Source organism: Malurus melanocephalus, unplaced genomic scaffold, assembly GCF_030028575.1.
Source record: "Malurus melanocephalus ecotype Western Australia unplaced genomic scaffold, MMel_1.1 scaffold_57, whole genome shotgun sequence".
Lineage (NCBI taxonomy): Eukaryota > Metazoa > Chordata > Aves > Passeriformes > Maluridae > Malurus > Malurus melanocephalus.
This window is the reverse complement of record NW_026623289.1, coordinates 1,814,317-1,840,357: the sequence shown is the minus strand read 5'-3', so window position 1 is coordinate 1,840,357 and position 26,041 is coordinate 1,814,317. Positions and strand designations below refer to the sequence as shown.

General features: G+C 38.9%; 1 protein-coding gene across 12 annotated transcripts in view; it reads left to right on the top strand.

Moving 5' to 3' along the window:
* TRAF3 (TNF receptor associated factor 3) overlaps window positions 1–24,964 on the top strand; it is a 70,026-nt gene extending 45,062 nt beyond the window's left edge. For 8 of the 12 annotated variants that reach the window (XM_057365757.1, XM_057365750.1, XM_057365755.1 and 5 more), the window contains 6 exons: window positions 1,678–1,758; window positions 4,456–4,530; window positions 6,308–6,400; window positions 10,827–10,967; window positions 15,899–16,073; window positions 17,258–24,964. In XM_057365757.1, coding sequence (XP_057221740.1) covers window positions 1,678–1,758; window positions 4,456–4,530; window positions 6,308–6,400; window positions 10,827–10,967; window positions 15,899–16,073; window positions 17,258–17,829 — 1,137 coding nt within the window. In that variant the 3' untranslated portion in view covers window positions 17,830–24,964. The remainder of the gene's footprint in view (window positions 1–1,677; window positions 1,759–4,455; window positions 4,531–6,307; window positions 6,401–10,826; window positions 10,968–15,898; window positions 16,074–17,257) is intronic. The other 4 variants (XM_057365758.1, XM_057365759.1, XM_057365760.1 and 1 more) reach the window with 4 other exon arrangements.
* Window positions 24,965–26,041: the final 1,077 nt, after the last annotated feature.

Here is a 26,041-nt window from a genome sequence, read left to right as displayed (position 1 = left end):
ATGTGGTGCCACCTGTGGTTTGTACTGGATGTGGTGTTTGTCTTTACGTGCTCAACTGTGTGAATTTGAGTTGGTAGGAGCAGAGTTCTGCCACTGGACTGGGATTGCTCWGGTATATCCTGAAGTTGCTGGAAAAGCTCACCTTGGCTTCAGTGAGTGGGCACTAGGATGTGGAGTGAAGAGCAAAACTGGAGAGAATGCTGAGAGGTTGCATGTTGCCTTTTTATCATGAACCAAGACTCAGTGTCACAGCCTTTATCTGATGGTTTGGGCRGGTTAAAGAACAGAGAGAATTGCAATAAGGGAATGAACATGAGAAGGGGTAGTAGTTGATACATGACTAAGCATGTAGGGCATTAGGCTGCTAAAGCCGCTTGGTTGTGTCTGCTGTCTCCCTGCGTTGTGATTGCAGATGTGTTTGGGATGAGGGTCCCAGGTCCAGCTCTTGACTCTGACCAGGAGTGGTGCTTTGTGACTGTGAGAGGAACATCGCTGTTACCCTGACTGGCTGTTCTGAGGAGAGGTGTTAGCGTTGCTCCTGGCTGGGTTCCCTGGTGGTGATGGACTGAAGGTGGCTCAGGAACCATCCCTGGCTATGGAACAGCTGAGTTCCTGTCCTGCTCTGTCCCTGGCTCCTGTCATTGGCACTGTCTGYGTGTGCCCTGCCCAGGGAGCGAGTGGGAATGGGGAGCGTGGCAGGGCAGAGGGGTCAGGACAGCGCCTGCTGGTCTGCCTTAATAGGACGAGACACCATTTTAAACAGTGGCAGATTTACACCAGAATTCTGACCAAAGCCGCTCACATCTTGGAGATCAGAACTCCTTTATATCTTGGTTTTTTTTCAAAAACCATGAACGGTTACTGGGCAAAAAGGGTCATGCTATTTGTTCTGCCTTTTCTAACTTATAAATTTAGAGCTTTGTTTCCTTTGCTTTTCGTCAGTACCAGAAGTGAAGCAGTGTGTTTCAAGTTGAATGGGATGTGCCACTTGAYGAGAAACGAATTTTTCATTTTGTTGAGAAAATGGAGAGGAAATGTAAATTCAGTTATCTTGGGCCTGACTTTCTCCCCTCACTGGGGTGATAGGGTTTGACAGCTGTGCTGAAATACCTGACATCTGGGTTCAGATTAAAACCCCTGCCCAGCATCGTGATGTGCAACAGCGAGATTTAGTATCAGATGTTTGGGAATCAAAATTAGAAAAGAATTGGAAAGGAATATCCATACATAGGAAAGAGATTCTCTGAGAGTGGGCAGTGTACACTTCTGAAGAGCTTTTCCATGCACTATATACCCTTACTAAAAAGGACATTGAATTGGTTCTGCTTGCTCTTAAATATGCYTGATTTTGTGAGCAATTATTGGGGAAGAAAACTTGACTTTTACTATTGTTTCATTGTTTAAAGTAAAACCAATAAAATGGTAAGCAAATAGATTTGCTTTGTGAGGGAAAACACAAGGAAACTCTTGGTTTTGCTTCAGAATATCAACACCTCCATCAAAAATATAGACTGATGTTCGAGCAATTGCAGTTTGTAACTGTGCAATTGGGAATAACATTGAAAAAGTCTTGTGGGATTTTTAATTATTGTAGGATGCTTTTCTTTGCAGGTAAGTCCTCTCTTAATTAAAGAGTAAGAACTGATTTGTGGCTTGTTTGCTTTTTTTCCTCTGTAGAAACATGAAGATACAGATTGCCCATGTGTCATGGTTTCRTGTCCTCATAAATGTAGTGTTAAAACACTCATGAGGAGCGAGGTAAGAAGTCATACCTAGTGTTGTGCTGAAAAATTAAATAATGTGTTTAGTAAGATCTCGCAAGAATTTTGCCAGAAGCCGTTTCCTTGTTAAAATGTGAGATCCAAAGAAAAGCTTTTTCTACCACACAGTTAAGTGTGATGGCACTCAAATATTTTTAATGATTTCTTGAAAAAGTGTTGAAAACAATTTGATTTTGAGTCATTATTACTCTTGGCTTGTCCAAGATYAGCGCATGTCTTTCCTGCTTTCATGTTTACTAGCTCTCTCCCTGCCCTTCCCTCATTTCAGCAATATTGAGCAGTGTCTTGGGGTAGTTAACTTATATTAAAATAAAAATACACAATTAAAATTCAGTGCACTTTGGCAAGAATTAGTGAAGACTACAAAAATCATACAGATGTGTAATTTCATGATAAAACTTTAATTACTATTAACTCTGTTAAATTTGAGGAAAAAATAGTAGCTGATACTTAAGAGAAATGGTGTAAGATAAAGGTTGAGTACAAGACTTCCAACAGCAGATGCAACAATGCATAAAAATTTCTCTTAATGTATAGAAGCTTCCAGTAATATGTAGATGAAAAAAAATTAAAGCCTGGCTTTGAAGAGATCCATTTCTTGTACATGAAAAGATAAAAGTAGCATCTGTCAAAAATTGAGGTACTTAATTTTTCCCCTAAAAGTAGAACTTACTTACCAAGGGTAGAGAAGAACGTATTGAAGTCTTCATCACTCACTAAGCCTCTTTTAAGGAAAGTGAAGTTTCTGATCTGAGGATGAGCTTTTCTCTTTCCTCTGCTACTTGCTTCCTGAGTTGGATTCAAACAATTTTTCTGTTGCACTTGTAAATTATTAATCGTGGCAGAGTGCACAAAGCATATAAGGCTCCTGCCAAAGTTTAATGCAGTCTTTTCCTCCAAGATAATGAAATACAAAATATATGATAGATACTGTATTTATTAAGAGAAATCTAGTGGTTAAGAAAAGAGAAAATACATATGCTGGCCAACATTACCAGTGCTTACTTCCAAGATTAGATCCTGGTTCTGGAGCACTTTGGCTTATTCTTAAACCCTGACTTCAGCAGTTACTTTTAGAAGATGTGTGTCTGAGTGCTTGTAAGAATGGAACCATTAAAGCCTGGGTTGTTACACACACTGTCAGAATTGGGTTCTGAAACCATGGGCAGAAACAGAACTTTAAACAGCCCTTTGCTCTGCATCATCTGTTGCTGTATGTTGCTTAATTTTTTTTCTAATACTTTGAAGATGTATATATTACTTGGCTGCATGGTTAGGGACAACAAGTCTAATGCAGAAAATGGGAAAATGCCTGCTTACAGTTTGAAAAAATTCTGTAATGTACAGGTGGATATCTTAGGGTAGAATAAAAGGCAGTTTTCATGTTTAATTCATAACTCCTTGTCAGACTTCTGGTTTTGAGAAGTTGAAAAACATGGCATTCTCGTAAAACCTGTTAGACCGCATGTGCCTTTCTTGCTTGTTCTTATTTTTTCTCAACTACAYGTTTCTTGAAACTATACTGTGAATTTCTACAGGTAGTGCTTAGAACACAATAGTTGTGAATCAGAGATGAGTGACTGATGGCATCTCGGGATGACATTTTAAAGACTGTCTTGTCTGTTCCAGAGCTACACGTTCAAAGCAGTGTTGATTCACCACTTCTTTCCAGGGAGGTGGATGAGCTGAGTCATGTGGGGCTTGAGGTGTGGGAATTTCAGATGAGATTCTGAAACCCAAAAGAGTGATGCCAGCTGAGGAGCCAGGCTCTAGCTCCTGTYTGCTTTGTGGGAAATACAAACTGCAGACCCTGTTTTTGAAGAGAGTGTTTGTTGCGCTGTCCTTTCCAAAAATGTCTCTCTGCTCCAACCTTTAGGCAGTTTGCACTCAGCTGCTGCCCTCCGTGCTGCTGCTGTCCGTATATCTGTATATGCTTCTGTGAATTGGTTTATTTTTAAATGAAAAGTGGTCTGTGCTCGTAGTAATCCAGGATACTGGGCTAAATCTCAATCTGTGAAAAATGCAGGCATTTTACTAATAAGTTTTAATCCTGTGTACTGCATTTTTTTAAAAGTTACTTAACCATACCTATTCTAAAACGCTTTGTCTGTTTCATGCAGTACTTGTTTAGTCTTTTTTGTGTAATATTTATATACTGTTAAATTTAGGCACAGAGAATTGCATGTTATGTTTGGAAAAGTTGGTTCCTCATGAAATTAGGATTAGAAAAAAATGTACTTTACTACAGTGAAACTGATCTTAAGACTTGTTCAGAGCACCAGTAAAAAAAAAATAATAAATCACTTCTTGAGAAAAGATTAGTCATTTGCCAAAGTCAAATGAAATCCTATAATTGTAGAGTATGTTCTGAGTATGTTCATTCTGTTTTGGCTTTTTTTTTAAATTGGATTGCCTATTGAAATAGTCTTTAGTAGAAGTTTCACTGTATATTAAGTGTATCACACTGTATACTGTATTGGCATGTGTGTGTGGTTTACATATGTGTATATACAGAATTTGCACCTGAGATCAGACTGGAGAAAATATACACATGTGTGTTGTATGTTCTACAAATGGCACACAATACAAACCTKATAACCTCTGCCCTTTATGTTTTGAGCATTATCATGCAAAAAGTCTTTTTGCCAAAACTCACATTTTTTTCCTATTGCAGTTGAATGCACATTTGTCAGAATGTATTAATGCCCCAAGTACCTGTAGTTTTAAGCGTTATGGCTGCACTTTTCAGGTCAGTATATAACAATTATACTTCCCAATTGATGAAATCTGCAAATAGAACCTAATTCTTTGACATGAAAGTTCTGGACTTCTCTAGTTTCGGTTAAGAAAATGATCCAGTTGCACCAAGTGATTATGCAGGAGATGTTTGATTTTGCATTTTAAAAATGAACTACATGGAAAGCCCACATATTCCTGCAGTGGTTTGGGAGTTCAGTTATTAGGTATATCTTGTTGAAATAGGAATATGACACATTTGAAGAACTTGTTAATTTAGGACAAGAGTAAAGTCTCTAGTTCTTCAGTAGACAGACTAGTAACTTCAGTGTTTCTATGAAAGCATTTTCTTGAACTAAGTATGTTTATATTTTCTCTCATTTGTGTGTCTTAGTATTTTTAATTGAGGTTAAACACAGGTTAGCACACTTAAAACATGGGTTTTTTGTGCATTATTATGTCTTTGTGCACATAGGTGTATAATCAAAGCATGAAATGTATTTTTAAAAAATTTTAGATTTTAATCCTGGCAATCCCTGCAATATTAAAGAAATAAAAACCGTCAAACCTCAGAGTTTAGTTTCAGTAGTATTAGTCCAGTCTCTTCCAATATTCTGCTTCCTTTAGCATATATTCTGGGGAATTTGGATGCTTATATAATGAAAACATTAGTCAGGACATTTCAGAAACTGCTGACAGGAAAAAACAGAGTTTATCTGATAGACTGATTCATTTGTTAGCCCGTGGCTATTTAAAGGAGCAACACTTCTCCATAGACCATGTCCTGCAGGTATTTCCAGGTTCTTAAATAATGAGCATTCATCTTTTTAAGTGCTAACAGTGATGCTCTCAGTGGTAGAACTGATCAGTGCTGTAACCCTGCCCACTGTTATGTCGTACGTATCGCCATTCATTTTATGTATGTATATGTGTGCATATATGTACATATATCCACATATATATCTCTAGTATTTTATATAGAGTACATACCTTGAGGATCATTGAAACCCTTACAGTTGCTTTGCAGCCTGTCCACCTTCAAAGCTAATATTCTCTGCATTGCAAAGCACTTACTGAAGTAGGTGCAATGCAACACCGTACAAATGAAGTAAGTAATGTGGTCTGCATCTTATGTACTCTGTATATAATCTATGTGTGTTCTGTAAACTCTTTATATAGTGGTTATTTGTAACAGCACTTGTAGGTTGTGCAGAGGCAGCATACCTGAATATCGCGGAACAATCATGGTGACATCTTAAAAGATGACAAACTAAGCATWGTAATAACTCTCAGTGTAGTTTAAAAACCTGGCAGTTTCCAGTGGTGATAAATTTGTCTTAAATTTTTGTCTCTAATATTCAGCAGAAGAAAATGTACTGCTTATGAAGCTCTTCATGAAATAGAACAGAAATTTTAACTTACAGTTAGTGGAATGGGAAGTTTTAGATTTTATATGACTCAAGGGTTTTATTGTGCTTTGTTTAGTTCAAAGCTACACGAAAGACCCAAAAATACAATTCATTTTGTTAAGTCTTGTTCATCTTTATTGTTTCTGAGTTGTCAAGCACACTGGATGGAGATACATGGCAGTTGTATAAAACACTTGCAATATTAAATGTATTCCTGATTTTTGTAAGTTCCCAAATAGATTTCCCTTCTCTCTACGGTTCTGCAACATGCACCCGTGAACCAAAATATGTAGTGTTGGTTCGATGTCTTTATATACTCTTTCTTTGTAGGTTTAAAAGAAGTGGAATTGGCTAAAATGTATAAATTCTTTGTTGTCACAGGGAACAAACCAACAAATTAAAGCACATGAAGCCAGCTCAGCAGTGCAACATGTTAACTTATTGAAAGAGTGGAGCAATGCTCTAGAAAATAAGGTATATCTTCTACTCACTTTTAATTTTCATTGACTTCTTTAAATCATATAAAAGTACTGGAAGAAGCGCTTTTTCCCTGTTTCACAGCTGTTCAGCATTGCAGCCAAAGCACTAGTAGGCTTCAAAAGCTATCAAGCCGTTTAGCATATCTTTGTACTTCGGTTATATAATAAAATGCTGTGAGAAACTTGGCTTCACAACTCCATGGACAATTTTTCTCATTGATTGCTTAATGGAAACACTTTCTTCACATAAATAAACAGTTTAGTATGATGTTTCCTCTCTGAGCTGCCTTCTTACAAAACAGAGTTCAGAAAGTCATGGCAGCCCTATGAGCTGTATTTTTGCTAGTTCATCATTTTTCCTGACATAACTTTAAAAGTGTGTAATAAACTGGTTATTTATTTCATTTGRTTTTGTTCTTGCTCTCCAAACATAAAAGACCTGCACAGGTTAATTAAGTAAAATGTACTGTAACTCATGGGCATGGTGAAGTCTGCTTTATTGCTAGACCAGAGTGAAGTTCATGTTGCAGTGCTTCCTTGGGACTCCAGGTTTTAAATTGTTTGGGATTTGGGAGATGCTGGGAGTTGTATCAGCTATGATCTTGTGAATAAATTCGAATGACTTAACCACCTGTTCTGCAAATAAAATTCAAGGCTTTGATTTAAAAATACAAAACTTCAGAACAAATTACTGTTTTCTTAAATTTTCTTGAAAAAGTCATACATAGACAACAAAATAATTTTTCTGTATTTTTAGTGCAAAGAAGRTCCCAGAATTACTAAACTATTCTACAAGTGCAGGCAGAAGAGTCAGGAGCCCCTTCAGACTTTACTCAAATGAGTTCCTAAGTAGCAATTCCAGTGTAAGCTCAGTGGCACTTGGGGCATGACTTCTGTCATCTCAGAGCAGACCACAAGCTAGAGTTTAGGGTTTTCTGTCTAGAAAGGATATTCTCTTCTTGCCCTGCACAGAGAATATTCCCTTCTTGTGCCTGGGTCTCCAGCAKGGTCCTGCAGCTTCAGGAAGTGTAGTTTTAAAGCAGACATTAACTGGAACAAGATAATACGGTTTTTGCCCCCAGCATGTTTTTTCCTGAACTGCTGGGTTTTGAACTTGAAGCCTCTTAAAGAAACCATTTGCCCTGGGTGAGGTCCAATACAGGTTTTTTTAGACAGAATTTTTCTACATGGTTAGGTAGGTCTTAGCTTGACGATCTGTAACATTACTTTAAATTAGCTTTTGCATGTGGAACTTTTTTAATGTAGGAACTTCACATTTTTTGATTTTGAGAGATACAGATTCATATCCTTAGTTMATTTTTCATTAGTCTGATTAAAACTACACAATTTATTTTACATCATAGGAAAACACCCACATTCCTGTGACTTGCATAATAGATCATGTTCTGCCTTTTGTCAGTGTCCTGAGAGATGCTTTGTCATTTAAAAAACGCCCAGCAGTTCTATGTTTGTCTCTTACAGACCTTAGAGAATATGCACTTTACTACTGTTTTATGTTCGACTTTTGTTTCAACTTTCATTTAGGACATAACTGCTTATCATTCTGTGTCCATTTTTTTGCTTTTTACTTCCTGCTTTGTAGATTTCTTCCTATTCATAATAAAGAGTTGAATCACTGGAAATCCCAAGCCAGTGCCAGGTTACCAGAATAGCTAACCACATGTCATATGTCAGTGACTGTATTCTAGGGAAGGGTGACAAAATGATTTGTAACTTCATTGCTGTGCTCTTCTTTGAGGAAAAAATTTATCCATTCACTGAAGAACAGCAGTTCAAAGTCAGCTTGGCTGATGGGTGTCTCAGGAATCTTAGCCCTGCTGAAGTCAGTGGAAGTCTTCTTAGTTTGTGTAGGGTCAAGATTTCATTTGGGGTTCTCTCTGTGATACATCTGGAGGGGAAAGGAGGAGTTGCCTTCTCCCAGTCACCACATTCTTTAACAGTGGAGTAGGCAAATTGAAAGCCTTCAGAGCTGCAAAGGTTRTGCTAAGCCAGGAGTTTGGTATTGAATGGTGCTGTTGGCAAAGAGTAGTAAGAGAAGGTCAGATGTAAAATCTTGAATCAAAACTTGGTGGGGCGAATTAAAATGCAGTGCTTTTTCCACTCTGTGAGGGGGCAGAACTGCACACTGAACTCTCATAATTTTGTAGTGTTGGAAACAATTAGGTGAATGTAACTTTGTGGCTTCATCACCTTCTTAAAGAAAACTGATATAAACTGTTTTCTCTTTTTAATAAGACACAAATATGGTATCTGTTATAATACAGTTTCTTGTTGYGTAAGGTTTTTACCATTTTTCTTTAGTAAGCAATGGCTTAATTTACATAATTGCTGAATAAGAACATGCTTTTTCCTACGAGTATTCCAAATATGAGAAGGAAGTAGAGGAAGCTGATGCAGTTTGTAAATAGATGCTCTATTTCCTTTGCCCTTGCTGAGACTATAGTTGGGAAACTATTTAGTGTTATTTTTTTTCTTTTTTTAATTCACAAATCACAACCAAGCTACAATTGCTGACTTAGTGACAGTTCTGTATGATTAAGGACTGCAGGACATAATCCTGCTTTTCTTGTATTCTGTAAAACTGCATGGAGAAACTCAGTACAAGATGGGCCCACATTTTATAACTTGAACAAAAATGGAAATGTAATGCTTAGTGACCCAGAGCGTAACTGCCTTGTGATTGGGAGGCCTGGGGAGGAAACAGTGAGAAAAGGGAAATGTAAAGATCACAATTAACTAAAAAACTCTGATTCATCAAGGAAATGAAGGATACAAAAAATGAAGTGTCTGCCCAGCAGAACTTAAATATCTGGGAGGCAGAGGTACTGGTTTAAATTTAAACTTGTTCTTGAAAATTTTTTCATGTACCTAGGYGTGCATTGCTTCAACATTGCTTCCCTCTCTGCACTGACAGACTTAGCTTTGTCTCATTTCTGTTGAGTTCCTTTTGCTGGTTGTTCCATGTATGAAGTGCAGAACCAGCCCATGTGTGTATGTGCACACAAAATACACTACRCTATCTTGAAAAGTAGATACCCACACATATATTATGGTATCTCTGTGGTTTTGGGCTCCTGTCTAATGAACTTCCTCAATACCTGTGGACTTTGATACTACTTTGTCTAGTTTAAGCTGGTTTAGAGATTTGAGATTAATTACCTTTTCAGACAGGTTAGATTTTGTTAGGAATGCAGTGACACATTAGGGATTTGATGATGGTATGGTCTGATTAGAGGCCAGTTAGGGGGATGGAATTCTGCAGTGGCACCCACATCAGAGGTGAAGATGGCTTAACCTCAAGGTAGCACCTGTAATAGGAGCTGGGAGTAGATTTTTTTGAGAACATGAAACATCCAAATAATTGGTCTTGATGTGAAACATTTATCAAGATTTTTCTGGGTCCAAAATGGTGCTGCTTCATATCCATATGAAGATCTCTATGCAGAATAGTCAGGGCATGTCCAAACATCATTTTTGCCAAGTGTTTGTTTTCTGCATTCTCGCTGCTGAATAATGGTGCCTAAGGGAAAAAAACAGATTTCTCAAAAAAGCAATGCACCACCACCAAGCAGCCCCCTTCTTCAAACCACATTAATGAAGGAGCGCTCAGTACTGTGACAGAAAATATTTACTGTATCACTTTCATCCCCAAGGAGATATATAATACAGTATTCTTTTAACAAGGCTCATGTTTTAAAAACTGAATGAGTCACTAATGAATAAATTCATACAATGTCAATACAGAAAGAGAATATAATTCACAGCCTGTGGCTTTTTGGTCTTTTCTACTAGTAGGCACCATTGGATTTTCCTTCGAATSCATGGATCCCTTTTGTATTCACTCATTTCAAGAGTTTTCATCACCATCACATTATTTTAAGCGAAGTCAATTCCATGTAGATTACATTTTTCCTTAAATTTGCTGTAGATCAGGATAGAAGTAGGTGAAGGAGATCAGTGTTCCCTGATCCAACCAGCTCAGCTTGTCTCTGGTGTCCCTTCTGTGCAGGGCTTGAATTCTTCATATTGATCTAGAGTGAATTAGGTTGTTTCTTCCAAACTCCAAGCAACTCCCAAGTCACTTGGTGGAAACCAGGAAACCAAGCCATTAAATAACAAGTGAATAAAGAAAATGTTAGATTTAAACACAAGTTCTTTGCTGGTTTTGTGTCCCATCTGCACTTTCATAAGCCCAAGTTGTACCAATTYCATACCCTGGAAGTACAAAAGTAGCTATCAGAAGGTTGGGTTTTATATTTTTTTATTTATTTATTTGCAAGACATGGAGAGAGGTTTTATTTGGATCTCATCCCTTTCATGTGTTTAAGATAGTTTTAAACTRACAAAGTTCTAGGTATTTTAATAAACTTTGGCAGGAGTAATTGTAGAATTTTTTCCAGGTGGCCTTGCTCCAGAATGAAAGTTTGGAAAAGAACAAGAGTATACAAACTTTACATAATCAGATTTGTAGCTTTGAAATAGAAATTGAAAGACAGAAGGAAATGCTGCGGAATAATGAATCTAAAATACTCCATTTACAGGTAAGAAATCCAGTATCTCCCCATTAAAGCAGAAATGGTGGTAGCTTCTGTTCCGTGCCTTTACAYTTGTGTAGTGAGGTGGTCTAATTAAAAAGGGGGGGAGAGATTTTACTTTATTAAAAAGTCATTCTGATTTACTTCTGGTTTGTTGTGTTTAATGGGGTAAGATACTTCACTAAAACACTGCAATTGCCTATTCTGTGTTAAAGCAAAAAAAAAAAAAAGTTCAAAATGCGAAAAGATTGAAAACAAAAATAGAAATCTTATCTGAAGAATAAAATCATAATTATTTTTTTGCTTTAAAAAAAAACCTGCTTAAGGAAGTACTGTCACACTGGAGGGCAAGATTAGTACCTTGAAGTTGTGAAGTTTAATGTATATTTCTTTCCTACTTGCTGGTATTTTTTAAAAAAAGAGGAGTGATGAGTGACATCAGTATGGTGTGGATTTAATTCAAACATTGCATAATACATTTAAATACACTTTTTAAAAATCCATGTTTCTGCTGTCCTTCTGAAGAAAATGTATCTAGTTATTCCTTTGCTTGTAGGTCTGAATTTCATATTCTGTGTTTTGAATGACCTGGCCGCAAGCCAGCATCAAACTAGAAATCTTCTGGATGCTCTGGCATGGTGGCTGAAATTCCCCGCTCTGTATTCAGAGCTGACTTGGAATGTGGGTGCTGGGAATTTGTATTAGCTTGCATGATACTAACCACAATTAGGGAAACCTCAGGAGATATTTAGCAAGCAATTGTGGAGGTATCATTTACACATTAATGGAGTATGCCTGCTGCTGGAATATCACATACCTGTTGTAGCATCCACCTTAAAGGAATGTAAATAAAATTATCTTTTTTATTTAATATTCACTTCACGTACTAACTGCAGATGTTGATACTCGAGAAAGATAAAAGTATCCAAAACAGCTAGAATTCAAAGGGCGGTACATTCAGCTCAAAGCCTGGAGAGCCTCGATGATGGTTTATAAGGAAATCTTCACATTTTGCAAATGCAACCTTTTTCCTTAGAGCAGTAATTTCTTTCCGTGGCCTGCCCATGTAGTGCCCAGCTTAGCCTGCCTTAGTCATTGTCTCTTGTCTGATGAWAGTCTGGGATATGGCTGCCTGCTTGCACTATTGCATTCTGACACTGGGGAGCTAATCCTTGTGTGTACTGATATTGCTGATTGAATCTACCCAGAGGTAAGTTAATTTGTGAGCCTGGAGTTTCTACACATGCTGTCTCAATGGCCAGCAATGAGAGTGGAAATGGAAAAAACATAGAGCAGAGTTTTTCATTATTGTCTTAAATGACAGATTGCAATATCTTTGATTTCCTCGAGYGAGCTGTAAGTGTTAGCAAAATCAATTTTCAAATGGTTTGTTTAGGAAAAAAAAACCCCCAAAACACTACAAAACAGCAGATTCCAACAGGTGGCTGTGTGGTGGTAATAAGTACTGGAGATATTTTGCACTTTTTTCTTTTTTTTCTTTTTCTTTTTTTTTTTCCCCTCCTGCTCTTTACTTCCTCTGACCAGCTATTCCAATTCAGTTATTTTAAGCCAAACTGGTTTTTAAAGCTATTTCAACCTGATTCCTTCCACTTAGTGGGTTTTCCTGTTTCAGACAGATTGTTAAGGATATCCTGGAGATGCACCTCAATTTGTTTTTTCCTAGACAACAGGATTAGTCTTGTTCTGTTGCCCCCCAGGAGTGGAAGGAATTAGTTACCTTTTGGGAGCCATTCTTTCCCTGGGTTGTGTTGAGCAGCCCTGGTTACAYGGGAGCCACAGATACTGCACCAACCAGTTCAGGTCAGGGCAAGGGGCAAGGAGTATTTGCTTAGTCCCCCAAGACATGCAAATTCTAGTGATGTCCAGTACAGTTTCAGTAGTGGCTGTCAGGTGATGTTTTTTTTGGCTGGGCAGCGGGAGCAGCAGCAGCATCACTGGGCATCACTTGCACTGTGAGGCATCTGACACAACCAGTGTAAATGCATCAGGGCAGTCTGGGCTCTGGCAGCAATCTCAGCCTACAGATGTTGTGTTTTCAGACCAGTTTTCTACGTGCTGGTCTCTAGGGAAAGTGGTTTTACCAAAGGGATGTGATTTTTTTTTGGCTGCCGTCACATGGAAAGGGATTTTCACATGCAGTGTGCAGTCTTTCACATGGAAATGGAAGCATATGAGTAAGCCCAGAGTGGGGACATGAGGTACTGGAGGACAAAAGAAACAGTGGCCTTATGAACGTAAAATTACTTGATGAGAAAAATGTTCCTTCAGAGGAGAAGAACACGTGATTTCTTTTCCAAGTCAAGTAGTACCTTTCCAAGTCTCTCTTCTGGCTTTTCAGTTTTGCCCTATCAGTTGCAATGAAAAGGTCCATTATAACTCTTGGATTCCTCATGACATTTTCTGAAATTCTTTTAGTAAGTATAGTGCTAAAATTCTGGAAGTTGTTAGAAATACCAAMCAAAACCTATATGAAAATCAACATCAAAAGGAGCCCACAATGGTTTGCCAAGCATATAACTTGGGATTAATGATCTGGAGAGGTCAGTTGCTAGAATCAAAAGTGCATGCAGAAAATTGATATCTACTTGAAAATTTATGAGTACAATGTGAGACATCTGTRTGCTTTCTAATGGAATAATTAGAGTGAAAATCTCCACTGCTGCATTAAATTCAGATTTAGTACATCAGTATCTCGCAGCAGGAAGAGGTTGACTCCCTGTAGGGCAAAAAGACAGAGATCCCACTGCTTTTTAAAAATTAAATAGAAGTCTTATTTCTGAATATTTTGTATGTTTTGAATTCTCACGTCAAGGTACAGGAGATAAAAATACTGCACATTTGCCAATGAAGCAGCCGAACCAGAATCTGTTGTGCRTGTACAAAGGTAGAATGTTGCACAGGCTGGTGGAGAGAAGTTGGTCCCTAGTAACAGCTTCTGGTAAACTTTTCCCAAAAGAATAGCTTACAATCCTTCTGCATGTTTAGCAYTTCCCCAGTTCATGTAAAAATGTGATCATTTATTTTGTTTGATGCAGTGTTAGTCCAAAGAGGTGCAAGCTGTGCTAGGCACGGCACAAACCCCAGCCATGTTACTGTTCTTGCCTCGGARAGTTCGTGTTTGGTATGACTAAAGGAAAAATATATGTAAAGGAAAATATTTTGAGTTTATTTCTAGATGTTAACTGTGAACTAGTGGCCAAATCTTTGGTTCTGCTCTTAACAACATGCAGTCAGGCCCTTTTGTGGTGTGTTTCCTTACAGATATGGCTAACAGCCCTTCCCTGCTTTGTTGTCTGATTACCATCAGCCTAAGTGGGAGGGTGTGACTGTTGGTAGGTGGTGTTTAGTAAGTCCAGGCAACCTGCTTCTTATATTTACTGGGCCCATACCCCTGGCAGTTATGATTCAGTGCCCAGCTTTCCTTCACAAAGTCCTAATTCTGGAAATGAGAGAGACATAACTTGTTTTAAAACATGAACATAGAAATAAATACTTAATCCTGAAACATGTTAGATTGCTCAGTGGTTTTGAGACACAACAAAACAAGACTCCTAGAACCCRATTTTGCTCATCCCATTGACAACCTTCAATTAATGGTTACAGACTTTCAGTATAACTGAAACCACATGATTAAAAGCAAATGGCTAAAAGGGGAAATAGAGTTTGTWTGAGGCAGAGGGGTTTTCCCCATCAGTGGGGAGCACTGAATCCACATGGCTAACCAGAAGGCAGATGCAAAATAAATTTAGTTTCTTATTTTGTACTCAACTGCCACTTTATTTTTTGTGAAGAAATGAAAAATCATTTTAATGTATGCTGGCACCATATGATGATAAACTATAAAGTTAGATTTGGAATTTAACTGTAGGTGGTAGCAAAAGTAGTTTCTTGTCTCCAATTTTTGTTACCATTTGAACATCACAACTGATTATGGGGTTCTGGCTAAAATTCCTGCTAATTTCAATTGCACTTACTGTATCGCAGTCCAAATTAGCTGTGATAATGTGAAGTGCTGTGTATTTCTTGCATCAGATTTGAGGTAGACTGGGAAATATGTTCTTTATATTTGTAAGATACTGAAGTGCTTGCAATGTCCCTCTTTCAGAGAATACTGGCCTTTCTGTGTATTTCTTTCTTGAGTGTTACATTCCATGCTTTTCCAAAATCAACTGGACTTTCTTTTCCTTTGTTTTCTTGAAAAGGCTGAACAGAAAGCACCTTCAGAATGCATGGGTTATTCAGTTTAGGAAGTAAGAGTAGGAATTTTAAAGATGCTTAAGGGGACAGAAGTGGTCGTTTTGCTTACATTCTTGATGGCTTCTGATATAGTTATGGGCACATAATCAGGCTTTGGTGACTGATTTATGCGAGCTGGGAGCTTGCATATGTGTGTACTCATGTTCCATGTGTGCAAGAGAAATGATGTTTTTCTGCAAGGATAATTTATTTTTCTGTAACCCAGTATAAATGTACATACATCAAGCCAGATCCACACCACAGTAAGCTGTGCCCATACTTTCTTGCTTAAGTACTCTCACACGAAACCCAACAAGTATCAGCCCATAATACCAATGTAGAGACATTCAGAATGTGGTTCCTACATTGAAAGGTTAAAAAAAMCCCCAGACCCAAAAATCAAACCACCTTCGACAAGAGCACACTAATAAGTCTCTTTTTTAAAAATAAATCTATTGGTAATTCCAATAGTGCTCTGCCTATGCAGCACTAAATATKTTTTAAGTGTTTCATTAATACTTGGGCTCTTCCTTTAAATTTTTGAGGTCTATGCTATTAAAATACTTGATATAAGCAAAACTTGTTTATATGGGAATTCAATCTTACCACCAAYGTATAATCTTTGTTTAATTTGCATAAATTAATGTCTTTGTGTTATTTTGTGCTATTATTTTATAAAGCGAGTGATAGACAGTCAAGCAGAGAAACTCAAAGAACTGGACAAAGAAATCCGTCCCTTCCGACAGAACTGGGAGGAGGCTGACAGCATGAAGAGCAGTGTGGAATCCCTCCAGAACAGAGTGACTGAGCTGGAAAGTGTTGATAAAACTGCAGGGCAAGGAGCTCGGAACACAAGTGAGTGTAAAGCACAATGRGCTGAGGTGCTGTTGAAAGGAAAATGGTGGCACTCCCATTGTGACTTTTATGTGGAAACATCAATAATGCTGGTTCTTCTGCTTTTTGAGTAGGATATTGTGTATTTCCTTTGTTGATGGTGTGGCATTGCTTCCATACTGTTTCTTAGGCTTGATTTTTGTCTCCTGTTTTGTTTTATTGAGTCTTGCCTGCATTGTTAGTTCATTATAAACAGTTTCTCAATTGATCTTTGATAGCTAATAGCTTTCAGCAGCTTCTTTAAATATAGTCTTGGTGTATTGACATCTTTTACTGCTCTTCTCCCTTGTGAATGGATCAACAGTATGGTTTACCCATCTGAAACCACCTGTCCTCATTCTGTTACACAAATTTATTTGATCCTAAGAAAATTGCCTTAAAAATAAGGTTATTTTGCTTCTGAGTAAAGACTGGAATTTAGCAAGATAGTGTAGATCCTATGCAAGTGTTTAAATGATTATGACAAAGAATTTAAATAGACCTAGATAAGATAAACCTGCCTGTATGAATTCATCTGCTTCTCAGTGTCATATGCTGGCCAGTTTTGCCAGTGTTCAGAAACAAAGAGTAACAGCAAAGGGAACACAGAAGACCCAGCCTTCCCTCCAAATGAAATAAATGACCATATAATACAGATCTAAGCTTCAATTTGTTGTTATTTTTTATGAACTTTAGACATGGTAACAGCACTGCTTCAGTGCTTCTGAGATAAGTAGTTTCTAAAAAGAATGTTTGAGTGATCAGTGGCACTTCTGAATTTCTGAGGGATTATATAGGATGTGTAACTGCTTCCAAGGTCTTCACTGCTAAATAGCAATCTGCTATTTACATAATGCTACCCAGCCTCCTTTCACAAAGTGGAAGCCTCTGTAGTTATATTGTTTAGTGACCAGGAAAAATGTGTTCGATAATTTAAATATTTGACTTCCACTGCATGTACGATTAACACCCAYGTTTGTAAAAGTCCCAGCTAGACACCAGCCAGCAAATTAGAGCCTGTGGAAATTCCTTCATCAGTGCCCAAATGCACTTTGGCTCTCGAGGAGGAAAGCGTTTTCATTCACAATAGCAGCACTGGCAGTGGATTTTGAGAGTCTTTAGAAAACAGCACGTTTCTCACCCCCATCCTTTCTGTTTCCTGGCAGGCCTGCTGGAGACCCAGCTGAGCAGACACGATCAGATGCTGAGCGTTCACGACATTCGGCTGGCTGACATGGACCTCCGCTTCCAGGTCCTGGAAACCGCCAGTTACAACGGAGTGCTGATTTGGAAAATCCGAGATTACAAACGTCGGAAGCAAGAAGCAGTCATGGGGAAGACTCTGTCCCTGTACAGCCAGCCCTTTTATACTGGATACTTTGGCTACAAGATGTGTGCCAGAGTTTACCTGAACGGAGATGGCATGGGAAAGGGGACGCACTTGTCTCTGTTTTTTGTCATAATGCGTGGAGAATACGATGCTTTGCTTCCTTGGCCCTTTAAACAGAAAGTGACTCTCATGCTCATGGATCAGGGGCCATCTCGACGCCACTTGGGAGATGCTTTCAAGCCAGATCCAAACAGCAGCAGTTTCAAGAAGCCTACTGGAGAAATGAACATTGCGTCCGGCTGTCCGGTCTTCGTGGCTCAAACTGTTCTAGAGAATGGAACGTATATTAAAGATGATACTATTTTTATTAAAGTCATAGTGGATACATCGGATCTACCAGACCCCTGACATACACTGGGGGAGGCGGATTAAACAGAAGGCAACTCCGTTTGGGGGTTTTGTATCAGTTTGTCTTCAATCAGAGGTCCTAAAGCTCACAGAACCACCTTGTGGAACAGACGGAAGAGTTTGAAGGCATAACTGCATAGGGTCCAATTGCGAAAGTAGCAACACATTAAGAAATCATACCATGGTATATTTTTTAATAGAACTAGCAACACTTGAGCTCTGAAGAATCACTTATCCCTCATGAGGATAGTGATTATGGTCAGAGAGGATTTTTTTTAACTTATTAATGATCTAGTCAATTGGAGGTTAAAAGACATATACAGTATGTGCTGAATCAATTACTGACTTTTATTTCTTTTAAGCTAGAATACAAAAAAAAAAAAAACCCTTCACCCGTGGGCTAGCTGGAAATTGTCAGCATGTTAAAAGAAGATGAAGTAATGTTGCAATTATGATATTCTTTGAAAAACTGAGGTGCAATCTTGTCTGAAATATGGTATATTGTCTTTTTAAGGCCTCATCTGGTCTCTGTTTTAATAATTACTTTGTCAGAAGATCTTGGAAAAGTATCCATGTCTTCTCAAAAGTATCTGAATCAAAATCATATTTTTATTTAAAGTTCTATTGTTACAGAAAACATTTTATTTTAAAACTGTTGATAGACTGATATTTCTTGGAAGAAAAAATAGAAGATATCAAACACTGGTTATCACTTGTGATAGGAAAAAAAAACTATTCAATTCTGTTATTTCTCTTTAGAAATGTAAACCTACAATATATGTCGTAGTTAATGACACTATTTCAAAATTAAGGAAAAATCACTCATGGATGCTGTGCATCATTATCAGATTTATAATTGTTTTCACCCTAAAATAGGGCATTTGTTGAACTTTGGAGTTCTAAACGGAATCCTGTACATTTTTTAAAGTTCTGCCCCATGCTTTCCAATCAAGCTATATATGTTGCACATTATGCTGTCAGCAGTATATAGTATTTTCAGTATTGGGGAGGAGGATTAGTGCTGAAAAAAGCCTCTATGTTTGTTCTGTACTAGCAGCCATTGCTTCAAGACAAACCAGCAATGTCTTAATACAGTGATGGTGGCTTGCATGCATACATGTGCCTTAGATGTGCTGTGCTGCTTATAAACCATAGCTTTTTATTCAGATTAATTCTGATATCTGAAATGGTAGTTTAATTGGACTTCAGGCATAATGTTTAGCCTTGTCTTCAGAGCCCTTAGGTACCTTGCAATGTACAAAACAGAAGCCAAAGCCTGCTCCTTTGGCTTCTGCAGCTTCTGTGATGTGGCCATGGTGGAATCCATCCTATTAAGGTGCCAAAACGTTATGCTCAGTGCTCCTATGGAGCTTGGACTAGACAGTCTCCATGGCCACTGTGAAGGCAGGCGACATTTTCCTCTGATGCCTGTGGCTGTAAGGTGGCATCACTTGAAACGAATCCATCTGAAAACTCTGGGGCTGTGAATTTGGATGCTCGTGGCAGCTTCTCATAGCAGACAAGCATCCTAATGGGGAATGCATGGGCTTCTTTCTTGTAACAGCCTGAACTGTAGTGGAAAGCATTTGCTAGCCCTGAAACATGCTGATTGCAACCTGCTGTGTTCATCTGCTTCTATTTAATAGCCTGTGACAAGCAAGTCTAGAGACAGCCTGACTGCGGTGCTCTTTAAATTCCTGCTTAAGCAGAGCAGATTTGCACCACTGTGTTTTCAGCCCTCATGGGCTTGAAAAAAAACCTTTTGCATCTCAGCCTTTAATGTCAGGCTGTATAAGTTTTCTGCTTTTTTGAGGCATAGTCACAATTTTTGTCTTAAGGTGCAGTTGAATTCATGCCTTTGTATTTCAGCTTGTCTTTGCCGTTGTCTTTTTTGGCTGTGCCTTCACACACAGTGCCTGCAAGAAGTATTTATGGATATACAATGCATGCTAAGTGGTCTTTATGGGTTTTCCAGGCACCTGCTAGAATACTGCCTGCTGCTGACCATCCTGACTGTCAGCAGCAACTTGTCTTCCTTTTCTTGCCTTCCATTGTCCGGGTACTGTACTCCCTCTATGGTACGTGGCTGTCAACAGGTGCAAGCTCAAATATGGAGGCACGTGCTAGCGCCTGATTTCTAGCACGGAAGGAGGATGTTCTGCACAAGAGATAAATATCTATAGATATATGTGCATCTATATCTCTAGATATAATTGTATGGCACTTGCAGTTTTATGCAGGCTGCATAAGTAAACCCATCACTTAACGCTTTAGGGCGAAGGTTCGCTCGACTTGTGTCATTTTAATAATTGTGAATGTAGGCAGCTGAGCTTTTGTGTTTGTGCATCACAGAATTTTACTGAAAACAGGATTCCCAAGTGGAAATGTCCAAAGGACTCTCCTCCCATTGCTAATGCATGCCTTGTAAAATTAAATGAAACCGTTTGGCCATCTCAAAACAGTTTATATCGTGTTTCAATCTGGGACTTGGAGGAGATTTCTAGTATAAGCAGGGCCCAGCATATTCTGCAGATTTGTGACTACAGTTTCCAACTTCTGTGACAGAATTGCGCTTCTAAATCCAAGCTCCTTAAAAGAGGAGGAAAAAAAGCATTTCCAGCCTTSGTGATTGAAAGAGGACTTTGAAACATGCGATTGTGTAAAAACAATAGGGAAGTCTTCCTGAGTCTGCACACAGCCTAAACTAGTAGCTTTAAGAGATCTGAATATCTCGTCTTGGTGGGATATTGACTCAGAAACTTCACAGAGAAGTTCAAATATGAACACTGCTAACTATCTTAATGCCGATCACTGTAGCAGAAACATCAGTCACTGTTGTATTTCACAGATCTCTATGCTGCTTTCCACATCTCCCAAGTGCCAAAAGCACCAGCTGCCAGAATCTTCAGCTTCACTTGGGCAGCTTTTATAAATGCAGTAATGTGCTATCGATATAAAAATATTTTTGCATATGTGCTTTTTATCACAGTTAATAAAACGGAGGCCTACTGCACTTATTTTTTAAAACTACATGAAGCTGCCAGAGAATTTCCAGTTTGCCAACCCTGCGTACTGTGAAATCCAGGATCTTGCTACACAAATGTAGACACCGCCTGCTGTGGAATACCTGAAGCCTTGACTGTAACACTCCTTTCTCCGCAGAACTCACAGGCCATCTCTGTAGAGTTCTTACTGTGTACATAGAAATCGGTTTCCTCTGCTTTCCAGCAAGGAGTATGTAGCATTTTGTGAAAACAAGGCCACTGTATATTCTCTAAGTTGAAAGGAAAAGATACCTGGTGCTTTACTCAACACGTTTAAGTTATTTAACTGTTTCCCTCATCGCTGAAATGCCCTTTATCCTTTTTCTCTTTGTTCCTGACTGAGATATCCAAAGTTTTCTAGGGACTGTCTGTTCAAAGTGATTCATGGGACACCACCCTGCCCCCACAAATACTCCTGAATCCTGGCCAACTCCTGGGGGATATTGTCATTGCAAGGGGGTCCCAGAGTATTTGCATTGCTTTGAACAGAGTTTCTTCAACAGAACCATTTTGTCTTCTGCTTAGTAATTCTTAGCAGCGCACAACTGAAGTCTCTTGCTGGTGTTTTCTTCACGGTGAAACTCCAAGTTATGTACAAACCTCTTCCGTTTCCAGCTTCCTCTAGGGAGATTCCAGTGTGTGACAATCTGGATGTTGCCCTTTGTGTGCACTCTCCAGCAGGGAGTGAGYGCACCTGTTACCTAGAAAGTCTTGAATCCTAAACAGGATGAAACTGTTTGGGCATTTAAAGACCAACCTGATTATGATGCATGACCATGTCTGCATTGCTTCTCTGAGCTAATTAATTGGGGTCTTGTTTCAGTTCCTGTCTACACGGTACACCTTCGACTGCTGACTTACAATATGCAATGTTGTTTTCAGCCTTGTACTGTAAATGTTGTTCTTCACAAAGAGAATGTGCAATAGGAAAAGGGAATGGCGGGTGGCATAATTTTGATGGAAAAAACATGCTAGCTTTTTTAAAAAGATGAAAAAAAATATTTGAAATGCAGTTTATTTCCTTTTTCCATGTTGTTTTCTACTTGGAAAAGGAAACGTGAAGATATGTGCCTGTTTCTGTGCCTGGTGACTTTCTCAAATGCAAAGGTAATAGAGATTTGTGTTAGCTGGAATTTAAGTGTTGAACCCATGAATGTTAGGTTGTGATTGTATTGCTTCTGTTTCCTCAGCTTGCCGCAGTTATGGCTTGCTGAGATGGAGTTTAAATGCTACCACCTATTTGTATCTGTATTCCATCACCTGGGATAGGCATTTCACCAACAGTGCAGGGTATCTGTCGATATTTTGTTTAGTTTTTAAAACACTGGTGCTGTTTGGTCCAAGACAGAGAAGTGTGTAGGGAGTGACAGGAAAAGTTGCCTGCATTGCAGAAGGGTGAAAAATGTGGCTGCAGTATTGATGCCTTGACATGATTTAACTATGCAAATATACAAATAGGTGAGGGGGGRAAATTCTTGGGTTGCATACCTAATCTCTTGGATTTTGCTCTGTGAATTACCTGTATGTGTGTAGGTACATACGTATACACACAGACATGCATGCACATAAATATGCAAAGTCTTGATGTGGAAGTGATGAAATAAAACCCTTTCCTCCAAGTTATACTTGATCAGTTGGTGCAGATATAACTTGCTGCTGCTAAGGGAGGATCTTAGCTAAGGGCAAACTTTGGTTTCATATCTTTCAGGTTTGAAGACCTGTATGTAGCAAACACTCCGCTCAGCTTTTCTGAAGACTTTGAATTGTAATTTAGGACACATCATGCTCTGATACTTTGGAGATTCCTGTGTTTTAAACAACTGTAGTGGTGGGCAACTTTTTAATTGCAAATTATTTCCTCTAATTTGGGAACAAAAGATGATAAAAAGCAGCTGGACCTCTTGCCTGGAATTCYTGTCCTGTTTAGTCAATACCTTGATATTCTGGTTGACCTAGAAGTCAGAGCTACTGCAATAACAGTGAYTGGTTTGGCAGTTTAATCTGAGAATAGTTTTTAACACTGTGTACAGTGTATAGCAAGTGCTATTTGTCTTTTCTTGGAAACAGGAAGTCAAGGATGAGATGTGAAACGATTTGCCCACAAAAGGGCACAAAAAGTCACAAAAGGAATCTCCTGGATCTGGGACTGAATGAGAGGTTCCAGTTCCCTGGTGTTATCTCCAAATCACTACGTTTTTGTCTTTTAATACACTTGTCCCTTGAAGGAACTGGAAAATAAGTTGACATACCCTGAAGACCCCCATCAGGACAGTAAGGGCTAGAATTAAACATACAAGCTGTCATGATTTGGGGTTGTACATGTGYGGTGGGAAGGCCAGCACAGCACATCCGTGTGAGTAACAGCAGCAAACGTGTGTCCTGCTCTGTTTGTTCACATCATCTGACAAAATCAGTCTCGTTTGATGCTCCTCTTAACTGAGGAGGGAGAATACCATTGTACAATGCAGTGGGTTCATCTTTGTTCCACCCGTCAGTGTGACTGACCATTTCCTTCTTGTGGGGCTTTCTCCCTTTTTCGGTAAATCAAAATCTGGAGGGCTTAATTGTTCTTTCTTGCCTCTTAATCCAGGCCTTTGCAGAGAAGCACCAGATAGGAAGGTTGTGGAAAACTTTGGACTGCTGATTCAGGGATATCCTGTTAGGATTTAGAAGAGTAGASTTATACAACACATGAGGGATCTGACTATTCCTGTTTCTCTTCTAATTTATGGTCAAGACTGCAGCTTCTGTCTTCCATTTCATGATGTCAGTGTAGATACTAGGCTGTGTTTTTTCATTATTTTCCCTCCAAGTTAGGATTAGTTCCTTAGGGTTCAAATAAGTTCTGAATTTCACAGAGAAGCACCTGAACCAAAACCCTGGATTCAAACATCCCAGACTTGATCTGGAATTCAAATCTGGATCCCAACTCTGTGGCTTACTAACCTACCCGTTTGGGGAAGGGTTTGTTGTCTCTATATGGTGTTTGTGTTTTTGGTCCTTTGGAACTAAGCTTTTAATTTGGTTGCCAGTTCTGCAAGGACTTTTTAACTTCTTAGCGATGCCGGTGTTCACACGCTCCATTGCTGGCAGTGCGATGCGTAGTGATAAAATTTGACTCTGTCTAAGGGTTACTGAGATAAACCAGCATTATCATTCGTAAAGGTCATTTTCTTGCATAGTGTTCTGAGCTTAGTATTTGAATATAGCTCGCACCTGAAAGGACACATCTTCCAACTATGACCTGCATCACTGGCAGAGAGTTGTGTAATCTGTACTTGTGGAATGGGAAGGTACAAGCTTCCATYGTTGCTGATGCGTCGTGTAATCCACCTATTTTGTTTTTCTTATACCTATTGTTTGGTTATTTATTTTTTCTTTTTCAGTTTTATAGAAAAAAAAATGGGGAAGTTCAGGATTTTTTCTACAAGGTATAAAACTCCAATGAATTAGTGGTGACTAGAGAGCTGTGAAAAATACTCCATTAGGAGATGATGGGCTAAATGTAGGTCCATTTCTCTTAGACAAGTAGGATAACCTTTAAGATGCATGGAACAACATAATAATCGGGAAAACTAAAGCTGACATTTGTTTCCAAGAAATTCTGTGAGAACTATCTATGGAAAAGACATCAGTGATTGAGAATAATGTACAAATTAATGTGTTTGAAACTTGTGTATCCATTTCTTTATTCTCATACTCTTCAGTGAACGGTACACTTGTGTTCAGTTTTATGATCAAAAACAAAGACCAAAGAAGGCCAGCCTCATTTGATTGTGTATATTCTGCCTGTCTTAATTATCAATAGCTGTAAGGATACAGTGCAAGTGATCTGGTAACCAGTGGTTCTCGTCCTTTTCTTTTAGGGGGAAAAACAATTTTAAAATGTATAATTTATTGCTCAGCAATAACCATGTTGTTAAAATAATAATAATAAAAAAAGAAATTAGCAACATGTCTTAATTTCCCAATAGCATTATTCTATGTTGTATTTCAGTTTACTGTATATTGTATTTTTGTATTTATTTGTGTTTGGAGGTCTTGCTATGTCTTTTTGTGTTTAAATGCTAATAAACAAGGACAGTGTGTAAGAGTGTAGAATGCTGAACTCTGAAATGCTAAACTGTGTTATTAAAGGAAAAAATAAATAAGTAGGAAATCATATTTTTTAAAAAAAAAAAAAAACCTGGTCTGTTGAATTTGAATGATTGCTCTTGACTTGCAGATGGCCAGGGTGTGCCCTTTCTCCTCTGCGAGCCCAGTGCAGGTTGGCTGTTCAGTGCTTTGTGCTCACGCACCTTGGAGAGCTTTAGTGTAGCATTTCCCATCCTCTGCACAAGTAASTTTCCATAACCATTGTCAGTCCTATTTTCCGTGTGCTGACTGCTGAGATAAACCAGGCCRTGTTGTTCATCCTAAGATGATTTGAGAGCTCTCATGCAAACAGAGTAGAAAAAAATGAAATGCATTTGTGGTACACTGCTTTCCCAAAGAGGTGCAGGAGAGTTGAAGCGTGGCTTGAATGTGTAAAGATGTAGATTGCTTATTTTTTCTTCTGTGGTGTCATTAGTGACTCTTCTGAACTCAGAACTGCACATCAGGTCTGTGCTTGAAGTCACGGAACGTGATGCAGTCTGTAAAAACAGTTCTGGAATGAGTGGAGCAAGAGTATTTCCATCATGTTTCAGATTCAGCCTAGTGCTGAGAACSCTGTTCCCCTGGGGTGTTGTAGGAAGCAGGCCACTTCTATCGAGCACCACACTTGTTTCTTTCCTATTGTCCGTCCCACCCCTTTACTGAAACTGCATTTCCTTTCTTTCCCGTCACTGCAGCGGCAGTGCTGGGTTTGGCAATGCAGGAATGTCCTTCCTGTGCTCAGACACAGCACCGCAGTGTCTGGCCAGAGGCTGGAATGTGCGAATGGCCTGGCCAGCCCGTACTGGTGTTCAGTGTTTGGAACAGGCCGAGTTTGCCTTCCCTGGGTAAGACAGGGATGGCAGAGGAATGGCAGAGGAATGGCAGGAGGGCACAGCGAGGGGAGCGTGGCTGAGGAGTGCCATGCTCATCTCATGCAGGATGTGCTGAGGTGGAAGTTCCTTCGCTGCTGAATGCAGTCGCTGTGTGTGACTCCAGCYGCTGCAGCATCCGCTGTCCTTATCAGCCTTCCC